The sequence below is a fragment of the Lontra canadensis genome, unplaced genomic scaffold, assembly GCF_010015895.1.
Source record: "Lontra canadensis isolate GAN:19392208 unplaced genomic scaffold, GSC_riverotter_1.0 scaffold98, whole genome shotgun sequence".
NCBI lineage: Eukaryota > Metazoa > Chordata > Mammalia > Carnivora > Mustelidae > Lontra > Lontra canadensis.
In genome coordinates this window covers 2,715,644-2,727,981 of record NW_022631092.1, presented here as the reverse complement: position 1 = coordinate 2,727,981, position 12,338 = coordinate 2,715,644, and the positions used below count along the sequence as shown (strand labels likewise).

The following is a 12,338-nucleotide window of genomic DNA, read 5'->3' as shown; positions in this document are numbered from 1 at the left end:
TTGCCAATGCACAGAAGTGTGTCCACTGGATATGGCTATTTTGTGTGTATTTACTATTTATTTAAAGCTTCTGGACACCCTCAGCTCAGGGGTGGCTAGGCAACTGCTAAGCACACTCACTTCCGTTGAACATTCAGGCTTTCAGAAGTTGCTGTGGGTAGAGCGGTGCACACTGTATCGCGAGACTTGGAATCAAGTCTCAGCTTCCTGCTTATTTCTCAAATCGCGAGGATTGGATTTGAGTCCTGCATCTTTGCTCCATCACGAGACTTGAATTCAATTCTCGGGTCCATTGCTTATTCGTTGTGTCACAACGCTTGGGTTCATGTGTTTGGTCCCGTGCTTATCATCTCTGTCACTTAGCTTGGAGGGTTGACAGGTGGCCCTAGAGACTTTCGTGCTTCTGTAGTCATTATGCTCAGGCTTTGGCCAGCAGAGTTTCCAGCAAGCATCATTCATTGTGTCTTCTTAGCCACTAACCACACTAACTGCAATCCTTAAAAGATGTTCCTTATTTCTTGCATTTCTCCTTCTCTCACGGAATTAAAGGTCACAGTTTTTCCCAAGTATGGCTGAATTTGTTGGTTCTTCTCTGTACTCTTCCTGCCAATTACAATGAATAGCCTGTATAAACACATCACACATGCTTAAACCGTGACTATGTGATTTTTAAGACTGATCTTCGACAAATAGCTATCTGAATCCCCACGTTGTTTCCGCAGTTGATTGCCTATGCTTTTGTGTTTTTAGGGTCTAAATAACAAAAAGAATTTACCAGCAGGGGGTGCTATGATACGCTGTTTGGAAAACATTGCTACCTTCATGGAAGCTTTGCCCATGGATTCGCCTAGCAGCCTCTGGACCACAATCAGCAACCAGTTTCAGACATTTTTTGCCAAGTTGCCTTGTGTCTTGCCCTTGAAGGTAAGCTGAGTCCGGGATTTCGATTTCAATTAGGATCTTAGGTTTTGCCAACCATCTGCTCAGAGAGATTCAGTGTTTAGGCACCAAGGACAGAGTATTATGTAGGTTGTGCTCTCCAAATGGTATAAACCTACGGCAGTATGCAGTAGGCATTTTGACATAGTGATTTCACATTTCTCAGTTGATTTTTAAAAATTAGATATTAGTAGATTATGGAAATATTTCTCAATAAATGTCTAAGTAAATAAAAGCATAGTTTTGTCTAAAAGGAGGCTAGACATACCTACCATGTAAAGCTAAGTTTCAGAGAACTATCTAAAAGGAGGTGACTGTTTGTGTGTTTGTGAATAAAGTACTTGAAAGACCAAGATGATACTGTATTTATGTGCGGTTGCTTTACCATCACCATCCCCACACCCTGTAGCCACCCTACTATCCTCCAAGAATACACACGAATTACCTAGCTGTGAATCTGGTAACCTAAGGAACATTTTCAACAAAAGCCCATTGAATGCAGAAGCAGAACTCTATACTATAAAAGCTGGAAGAGACCTATAAAAACCATCCCATTCCAATGCCCCCATTTTCCAGATGGGGGCCTGCAAATTCAGAGAGGTAATGGCGGTGTGAGGATTAGAACTCAAGTCTCTTGACTCCTGGTTCAGTATCTGTTCCACTGACAGACTCCTACAGTCCTACTATGGTAGGGGTAAATTGAAGGCCTTCGGGTCTCGTGGTAGGGAGAAAGGAGGTGACTGGTAGTAGCCATTTCTATGTCTCTGAGCCTCATTTGCTCCACAAGCCTTTTGTGCTTTATGCAGATTGCAGAAATAATCAACTCACAATAAAATCAATCGCTTGTTGATCTGACAAGTGAAATTACATGTTGGCAGCACCATTTCTGAAATAAGTATTGTGTGTATGAAAAATGTTTTATAAAGACGAACCACCCTTGATAATGCCCTTTTTCAAATTAGCAGATTTGGAATATATGACCCCAAAATAAGGTCTGTAAGGGCAATTCAGGGACCCTTAGCTTGGTGTATGCTGTTTTCTTGGAGTTTAAAGTTCACACGAAAAGCGGGAATACTGAGATCTTTACCGTCTCTCACATCCTGTGATCGTGTCTGCTTGCCAAGCTTGAGTCAGTGAATAAATCCAAAGAAAGAGGTTTAGCGCTGTACTTAGAAACCATGTATGTATATAGATACCATACATGTACCTGCAGGAAATCAAGTGATGCATTTTTAACATGGCCCCATAGAACCTCCCTACAACCAAGAGCCGCTCAGGGCTACTCACTGCTTAACGCCATACACTTGGAGAGAAGGTAGGTCAGGCATGGCAATTTCAAATGCCTATAGGTGGATGCTAGAACCAAAATATTTAACTTTTATATTAAGTTTTTAACTTGATCACTGACCGTTTGGAACCCTTGCCACCAGCAAACAACTGGTAAGCCTCATTTGTGACTATCAGTCCTGCCCATAGGGATGTTGACTGCAAGGTTAATGAGTGGAGTGATTTACGATAATACAGAGAACCAAGACCCTTGAGAAATGGGAAGCACCAGTCCCTTCTAACGAGTCTACTTCTAACGAGTCCCTTCTAACGTGTGCTACAACATGCCGGCCAGTTGTCGTGTGGGAACGCAGGCCTACTATCGCTGCTCTTCCCATGGTTTTGAAGATGATATTTCCTGATTTTTAAAATACCGTGGGGACCCTACAAACAGCCAGTCTTCAGCCCCTGGTTTAAAGCAATGTAAATGTCACATGAACTCTGGCGGGTATTGAACAGATTAAGTAGACCAATAGTACACTTACAAGCTACCTGTAAAAAGCTTTCAGAATTCATGTAAAAACTCGCCCTGCTAGATCCAATCTGGGTACTGCCTCTGATCATCTTCTGCTTTGTTTTTACACTCTGGGGAAAGCAAGGAGCCGTTGAAAAGCCTTCTGTGGTTTGTTCTCATCAGTTCAGAGAATTGGCTCTCAGACTCCAGTGTGGGTCAGTGCTCCGGTAGGACTTGCTGAAAGCAGGATTCCTGGGCCTGATACTGAGAGTTTCTGATGCACTGGGGGTTTAGCCTGAGGATCTGCGTTCTGACAAATTTCTAAGTAATTCAAGCTGCGGGTTCATGGGTTATACTTGGAGAACCACTGGCTTAATTTGTTATCTTCAAAAGTTAGTATGGTGCACAGCTGCAGGGAATCAACTATAACCTGCTATTGTGATATGTTTACAATGTTAAATAATATTCCTTATTTTTGTTGTAACATTCCCCCCGCCCCCTGCCCTGCCACCACCACCAGTACATTCAATTTAAAAAGTACATTTGATATAGAACGTTGCCCACATAAAACTCTAACATTTGAGAGGCATAATTTTTTTCTTGTAGAAGTTTTACTGCTTTTTTTTTTTTTTCAGGTTTTTGTCATGTCTTTCAGTAGCAAAGGAAGGGCAGATGAGACTGGTTCTTATTTGGACTAATAAGCCTGATGATTTTAAATAGATCTGAGTAGTTTTTTTCCCCTGGAACATGGCCTTTGATAAATTAGTGTATCTCTTTAGAGTTGGACATAGTTGATACCCACTTACCCATCTATCTGTCAGTCTGTCCATCCATCCATCCATCCATCCGTTCAATTCTTTATCCATCTCTCTGATTTAATTTTAAGAATATATCTGAGAAATAATTTAGGTGCTATGCTTAATTAGTTATTTAATATTTAATATTTAGTTTAATAATGTAATATTTAGTTTAATTAAGTTTTTTAAACCTGAGAATGATTTTTTTCAACATCAATATATGACATAGAAAACTAAGGAGGCAGCTATATTTGAGATTTTTTTCCCCCTAAAATAAACGCTTATAAAAAATACATGAAGCAAAAGATATATTAAGAAGGGTACTGACTTTCACTTTCTTAATATTTGTTCGCAGTGTTCTTTAGATTCCAGCTTGAGAATTATGATTTGCCTCTTGAAGATACCCTCTACCAATGCCACAAGGGTATGTATTGTATGTTCCAGAAAAACAACCCATTGCTTATTTGGTTATTTTTTAACCTAAAAACACAGGCATGTAGTAATAGTGAAGAAATAGTTATTGTGTACTGAATGTTTCACTTTCGAACATGGTGAAAGTGTCTAGTATGAAGAGTTCTAATACATCACAATCTCATTTTTTTACAATCGGCCCTCTTTGTCCTGGGCCATGGTCACCAGTCCGTCCTCTATGATCTAGGCGATCCTTCCAAACACAGACTTTCCTGCCCTGGTTCCTTGCTTAAACATCTTTGATCACCTCTCATTTCTTTTAGGAGAGTGTCCAAATTCCCTAATGTGGCATACAAGAAGGTACTTCATTAATTTGCCGGCCTACCTTTCTAATGTCGGCTTTGGCTACTTGTCCCATCCCCCATGCCTCCTGCCTTCTTCCAGAATCATCCTCATTATCATGAAAACAACAACCGCTGTTTGTTGAGCACTTACCATATGGCAGGCATTATGCTAACTGCTTTATGTTTATAATCTTATTTAATTTCATATTTCCTTGCCTTGGCTTCGGCCATTTCCTCTGCCTGAAATGCTTTATGCTCTTGTTGCTGAGGTGAACTCTATCTCATTCTTCAATATGAGAATCTGAATTCCATTTAAATAAAAAAAGTGAATTGGAATGCTCTGCAGCAACTTTCTCCTATATCAGACCCCACAATACTTGATAGAGCTCTCTATACTAACACTTACGTTGTATGAAAGTCTCCCCAGTGAGACTGCGAGCTTCATGAAGGCCAGCTCTGCGTTTCATTCACCTCATTCTTGGGCTGCGTTATATACAGTCTTTCTGGGCTGCGTTATATACAACGATGTAATAGTCTGTATAGCAGTAGCTTATAACTGCTAGTTCAGTACCAAGAAACTACATCCCCAATAACTTTATACCTTGACGGTGCTTTCATAAATGAATAGTTTATGCAGGAAAGTTGCAAAGAGATCATTTGGTTTAATCTGATCATTTAAAGCTAATGACACAGGCCCAGAGAGATGAATTGTCTTGGCCAAGATTACACAGCTCGTTAATGGAAGGTTTGACACTTGAATGTAGATCCTTTGACTCCAAGTTCCCTGATTTTTCTGTTGTACCATATTGCCCCATCACTATGTTGCTTTGCTGGATAGAAGAACAAGTTTCTATATGGGTGTGAATCCAGGTTCCTTTTTTTGATGAATAAAGATACATTATATAACCAACTGGAGATATAGTCCTGTCACCATTCATCCATTATCAATATTTCAAGGCAACAGTGTTTATATAAAACAAAGAATACTGAATCAGCAATACTATTTCAAAGGGTTCCTTTAAGAGTTTCTATATAGAAAGTGCTACACAGGTTTCTGTTGGGAATAGAAACAAATAAAGTACAGAATTCTTATTCTCAGGCACAACTAACATGTAACAAGTTCATTTTTGGATCAGTAAGGAAAAAGGACCCCCCCCCCCATTTTCATATCCTTTGATTTAATCGTTCTTTTTCTGGGATATCTTCTAAAGAAGAAAATGAAAAGGCAAATTTCAGACAAAACATATTTATTGGGATGTTATTTATAATGAAATGTGACATTTGTGGCTATTAAAATGGATGATTATGAAGAACTAAATCGTTTTGGAGATTTCTTATGTTATTGTGTCAAGAAAATGAAATTGACAAAATGTAGGATTGCGCATGTACACAATTTCAATGAGGTAAACTGGAGGGCAGCAGGAAGGGAGATATGTAAAGTGCTATCACGAGGTGGTTGGGTGACAGACTTTTACTTCCTTATCTGTACTTTCCTGTAGATCGAACCTTTGCACGCTGAGCATGTTTACTTTTATAATCCAGACCATCAGGACTGCGGAGGTTGAGAAGTAGTGGAAATCATGGCATGGAAGTGTTTTGCAGCCCAATTAAAATTCTGTCTTCCCTAAAGAGCTGTTCTGCCTTTGGAAAATTGCCCTGGAATTTGGATTTGAATTCTATTCAAGAGCAGTATGGCCTTAGGCGAGCTCCAGAGTTTTGATGCAGGTCAGAGGGAGCACTCAATGCCTCCAAGTGCTTTACCTACATTACCTCCCGATTTCCCACAGCAGTGCTAATGAGGTGGAGGTCCTGCTTAGCCTTGTTTTTACAGAGGAGAGAACTAAGTGTGGAGAGGCTGAATCACTTATTCCAGGTCACTGAGAGCTAGAGTTTGAAAATAATCATGTGGTATCATGAGCTTGTGTCATTAACTGTTATAACAAACTGTCTCTCTAGGATTGTCATAAAAAGTTTGAACAAGATAAACTATATAAAAGCACCCAGCTCTGCCTGCTACTTAGTAGGTGCTCAATAAATGTTTCTAAATGACTTTAGAGAGCAGATGGATCTAAAACTGATCCTTTATGGGTGGGATTCAGATGGAGAAACCAAAGCTGGACCTTCCTGATAAACACTGGCAGGAAGCTGGGTCGGGATAAGTTTTATCTAAGCTAATTGTGCTTCGTACTTACATTCAGGATGCTATTGAACTGAGATGACAGGTTTTGGAGGAGCCGGATGGATGAGCCCATTGATACCTACAGATTCTGAGAAATAGAATGGAAAATCCTCATACAAATCTCACAGAGTCTTGATTGCTGGGAGTGGACATGAGGATAGAATTGACGGTGATAAGGTTTATAAAGGATACCACCTGGGAAAATGGATTTCTTTTTGGAGCAATAAAATGATTAAATCATGCTTTTTAAGGCATTGAAGGTCCGGTTCTGTTCTTGTTAGACCAACAGAGTTGCTCCACAGCTACCAGGAAGCAGATTTTAAATGAAAGAATGATCCCGTTAGTTAAAGTACCAGAAGATTTTAAGACTTTTTTTTTTTTTAATGAAAGAATCAACAATTGATTTTATTTGGCCCCAATCTCATTGCAGAGTCTGTTGGAGCCATTTTCAAAACTGCTCAGCTTTGTGATTCAGAACTCTGTCTTCACGCTGGCCTACCTGGTGGAGGTGTGTGGTCTCTGTTACCGAGCTTTCACGAAGGTAAGCTTGCCTACATGTTTGTTCCCGGGAAACTGGAAACTGTCAGGAACATTGTTTCTAAACAGTGTCAATGCTTGTTAGGTTAATCGCTTCAATATAGTTAAACCTGAGCAGTTTACTGAGGTCTAATAAGTATCATTGGAAGGAAACGCTCTATGCAAATATATATATATAAACTGTACCTCACATATGCACATTTAGAAAAATGAGGGTCATATGGTTTAGAAGAGAAGAGATATTGTAAATGAAATGAGCAGGTGGTCTAAATGACCTCTGAAGGTCCTTTTCAAGTTCACCATCTCGTGATTAGTGGGCAAGCCATCACGGCATGTCATTTTCATACCCAAAGTAGAAAAATATCAGCCTGTCATTTGTAAAATCCCTTAGAGTGCTCCTTAATTCTCATCACTTGTCTGTCTCCCCAGTTCTGGGTTCTTGGCCTCTGAGATTGTAATCTCATCTTTTGTCATCTTGCTTTCATAATGGTTTCTATATTGCATTATCTTTCGTCTCCCCTGGCCCACTACCGAGGAAGTGGAAAAGTACTGCTTGCCCCGTGCCCATAGCAGCCTTGTTGGAGCTGGGAGACGCTATCCTTATGGAAAGGCAGGGCCAACTGGGAGCGTCTCTGTCCTTAAGGACAGTATGCGATGTTCCTCTTCCAATTTCCAAATGTTCCAGCTTTATTTTCAGTGGAGTCTGTTCCTGTTGTTCCTCCTTCAACACTCAGAATGTTCCTTTACTCATGTTGTCCACTTGTATAAGCCTTTTATTTTCCCCCATTAAAAAAAATCTAATTTTATATTAAGGCTTTCATTCTATTTAAAACACTCTTGTCTTTTTTCTTACGATCTTGTGTCCATTTTACCATGTTAAGTGTTCCATGATAATCCTCTCTTTAGTCTTTCTGATTAGAAATTATTACTCTGCCTGGAACAATATGTTTTCTAAGTATCCAAAAAATCAGCATTTTTTCTTCTTTCAACTCTTTCCTGAAAAGAACTTACTCTTTTTTTTTTTTTTTTTGGTCATTTACAACAATAGATCGGTACACAGTAGATCAGGGCGCAGTACCAGAAACAATGAAGACATATACGAATACAATGAAAAGAAGTCATTTTATTTCTTAATTTTGTTTATGCTTGGTGTATTTAAATTATACATTTTTTAGAGGAAAAACCATAATAAGTGTATGCTTCCCATGCTGTGCATTATAAAGATTGATTACAGAGGACCTTCCATTATTTTGAAGTCAAGATATTCCTAGTTTTGAACACTCATTATACATTATGTGCCTTCCTAACCAATCATCATGTTAGTGGCCTCCTGACTTGCTCTTGTCATCTACCCATTCACAGTTGTCCAACTCAAATGACTATTTTTGGTAGGAAGCTTAAGTCTTGGAGTGTTCCCATCTTCTTCAGGAGTAATGGGAAGCTATTGGAAATAGTTTAAGAAAGAACACTGTCTAATTGAGCCTTCTCCATTATTTAATCAAGAGAAAAGGCATGGAAAGGTAAGAGCTTTGGAGAATTTTCTTCCTGGCAATCTGGCCATCTAGATAGTTGAAAATTGTCTCACTTAAAAGGATAGAAGTGCTGGACAAAATGTAATGAACATGATTGTAAAAGTGAAAGGTGCAAAATTGGAGAAGAAATTGAGAACCAGAGTGGTAAGCATATAAGCTGATACCGTAGCAGTCTTGAGGTGGGGGAGTTACTTGTCTTAGGAGCTTAGTGGCTCAAGTTTTGTTGTTTAGATTTGCATATATCTAATTTTATTTTATTTTATTTATTTATTTTTAGTTGAGTTATATATTTTTAGTTTATTTATTTTAGTTTATTTACATTTATTTTAATCAACATACAATGTTATGTTAATTTCAGGTGTATACCATATTGATTGAACAATTCTTTACATTACTTAATGCTCACCATGATAAATATATATGTCATCATACAACATCATTACAATAACAACATTATTGCAATAACATCATTACAATTACAACAACAATATTATTGACTCTATTCTCCATGCTGTACTTTTCATCTCTGCATATTACTTATTTATATAACTGGAAATTTATGTCTTTTAATCTCCTTTATCTGTTTCATGCATCCCCTCACCCTTCTTCCCTCTGGCAACCAACAGTTTGTTCTCTGTATTTTAGAGTTTGTTTTTTGATTGTTTTGTTTTTTGGATTCCACATATAAGGGAAATTATGTGGCACTTTGTATTTCTGCCTGACATGTTTCACTTAGCCTAAAACCCTTTAGTTCTATCTGTGTTGTCTCAAATGGCAAGATTCCATTCTGAGTAATATTCCAGTGTGTGTGTGTGTATCTTCTTTATTCACTCATTTATCAGTGGACACTTGTGTTGCTCCATATCTTGCCTAGTGTAAATAATACTGCAGTAAATATAAGGGTACATATATCTTTTTGAATTAGTGTTTTTGTTTTCTTTGGGTAAATACCCAGTAGTGGAATTACTGGATTTTATGGTATTTCTATTTTTAATTTTTTGAGAAAACACCATACTCTGTTCCACAGTGTCTGCACCAATTATCATTAGTGGCTTGTGGTTTAAAGCCCACACGGAGAAGGTCTCGGGACTGTTTCAGGCTTGGAGTTGGCTCTGAGTCATCCCCAGTAGAAAGTCAGGACCTTGAAAAGGTATACATTTAGTAAAAGGGTGATTTGGAAAGAATATATTCCTATATAGAGGTGACAAAGAATGGAATCTAAGCCTAGGAACCTAGAAAGATTTATAGTTTCCTTTGAGAATTAGTAACATGAACCTATCTTTGAACATATTTAGAGTGTGAATTTAAGATACCTACGTACTCTGTGAGCCCCCAGAATGAAAAGTCAAGTAACATTGATACAGAGCAGGTAATAGAATTGGAGTGTTTGATAGAAGTAAGCTCAAAACCTATCCTCAAACCACTCTGGATGGATATGACTTCAGTCTAGACCTAACAGAATTTCGAGAATTACAGTCCTGATGAACACGAATTTACAAACTAAAATTATAAAACATATAAAGAAATAATCCACCATGAGCTAGAGTAGAAATGAATCCAATAATCTAATAATCACAATGAATATAAGAAATTTTGGGATTTTTAAAAAAGATTTATTTATTTTAGAGAGAGTGAGAGAGAGGTGGGGGGAGAGGAGCAGAGGGAAAGAAAGAGATTCTGAAGCAGATCCCATGCTGAGCACAGAGCCCATCTCAGGGCTCAGTCTCAAGACACTGAGATCATGACCTGAGCTGAAACCAAGAGTCAGAAGCTTAGCCAACTGAGTCACCCAGATATCCCAGGAACTTTTGGATTTGATTTTTAAAATTCAGCTATGTGTTATTTATAAGAGATACCTCTAAAACACATCTAAAGACACTGTTGAAAGTGTGAAAGAAAAATAGTTTTAAAATATACCAGGCAAATACTAATTAAAATAAAGCTGAAACCAGTAAACAGAATCCAAGTTAAAAATTATTTTTATAAAAAAGTTTGCCCTATATTGATAAAAGGAACAATTCTTTAGAAAAATGTGACTGTTCTAAAACTTGGACAGTTGGGGCACCTGGGTGGCTCAGTGGGTTAAGCCGCTGCCTTCGGCTCAGGTCATGATCTCAGGGTCCTGGGATCAAGTCCCGCATCGGGCTCTCTGCTCAGTGGGGAGCCTGCTTCCCTCTCTCTGCCTGCCTCTCTGTCTACTTGTAATCTCTCTCTGTCAAATAAATAAATAAAATCTTTAAAAAAAAAAAATAAAAAAATAAAACTTGGACAGTTAATAATACAGGCTTGATATATATAAACAAAAAACGAATAGAATTACAAAGAGAAGTTGTCAAATTCATACTCATAATGGGAGATTTTGACACATCTCTTTCAGTAATTAATAGATCAAGCAGATAAAAAATGAATAGATTTGAACAATGTAAGGAGCAAATTGAATCCAATAGATGTATAAAGAATCTTGAATTCACCAGTTTGAGAAGGTATTTTAGAAAGAGCATATACAAAGTAGCTATACCAGCTTGAATTCCCACCAACAGTGTAAGAGGGTTCCCTTTTCTCCACATCCTCTCCAGCATTTGTTGTTGCATTTGTTGTTTTTGCCTTGTCAATTTTTGCCATTGTAACTGGTGTAAGGTGGTATCTCAATGTAGTTTTAATTTGAATCTCCCTGATGGAAAATGATGTTGAATATTTTTTCATGTGTCTTTTAGCCATTCATATGTCTTCTTTTGAGAAGTGTCTGTTCATGTCTACTGTCCATTTTTTGACTTGCTTTTGGGGTTTGAGTTTGAGAAGTTCTTTATAGATCTTGGATACCAGCCCTTTATCTGTTGTGTCATTTGCAAGTATCTTCTCCCATCCCGTGGGTTGCCTCTTTGTCTTGTTGACTGTTTCCTTTGCTTTGCAAAAGCTTTTTATCTTGATGAAGTCCCAAAAGTTCATTTTGTTTTTGTTTCCCTTGCCTTTGGAGACGTGTCTTGAAAGAAGTTACTGTGGCCGATGTCAAAGAGGTTACCACCTATGTTTTCCTCTAGGATTTTGATAGATTCCTGTCTCACATCAAGGTCTTTCATCCATTTAGAGTTTATCTTTGTGTATGGTGTAAGAGAATGGTTGAGTTTCACTCTTCTGTATAGAGCTTTGGAAAAGAGTGTAGAGGTTCCACAAAAAGTTAAAAAAAAAGTTAAAAATAGAGCTACCCGGTGACTCAGCAATTGCACTACTGGGTATTTACCCCAAAGATACAGATGTAGTGAAAAGAAGGGCCACATGCACCCCAGTGTTCATAGCAGCAATGTCCACAAGAGCCAAACTGTGGAAAGAGCTGAGATACCCTTCAACAGATGAATGGATAAAGAAGATATAGCCATATAAACATTGGAATATTACTCAGCCATCAGAAAGGATGAATACCCAACTTTTACATCAACATGGATGGGACTGGTGGAGATTATGCTGAGTAAAATAAGCCAAGCCGAGAAAGTCAATTGTCATATGGTTTCACTTATTTGTGGAACAGAAGGAATAACATGGAGGACATTAGAAGAAGGAAGGGAAAAAAGAAGTGGGGGAAATTGGAGAGGGAGTAGAATCATGAGTGACTATGGACTCTGGGAAATAGACTGAGGGTTTCAGAGGGGAAGGGTGTGGGGGGTGGGTGAGCCCGGTGATGGGTATTAAGGAGGGCATGTTCTGCGTGGAGCACTGGGTGTTATACACAAACAATGAATCACAGAACTCTACATCAATAACTAATGAGGTACTGTATGGTGACTAACATAAGGTAATAAAAAAAGGAAAAGAAAAAGCATATAC

General features: G+C 38.3%; 1 protein-coding gene across 9 annotated transcripts in view; it reads left to right on the top strand.

Annotated features, from left to right (window-relative positions):
- Nucleotides 1-12,338, top strand: part of UNC79 (unc-79 homolog, NALCN channel complex subunit) — a 238,462-nt gene that overhangs the window by 188,446 nt on the left and 37,678 nt on the right. For all 9 annotated transcript variants that reach the window (XM_032837360.1, XM_032837355.1, XM_032837353.1 and 6 more), the window contains 3 exons: nucleotides 751-924; nucleotides 3,872-3,940; nucleotides 6,881-6,991. In XM_032837360.1, the coding sequence (XP_032693251.1) occupies nucleotides 751-924; nucleotides 3,872-3,940; nucleotides 6,881-6,991 (354 nt within the window). The remainder of the gene's footprint in view (nucleotides 1-750; nucleotides 925-3,871; nucleotides 3,941-6,880; nucleotides 6,992-12,338) is intronic.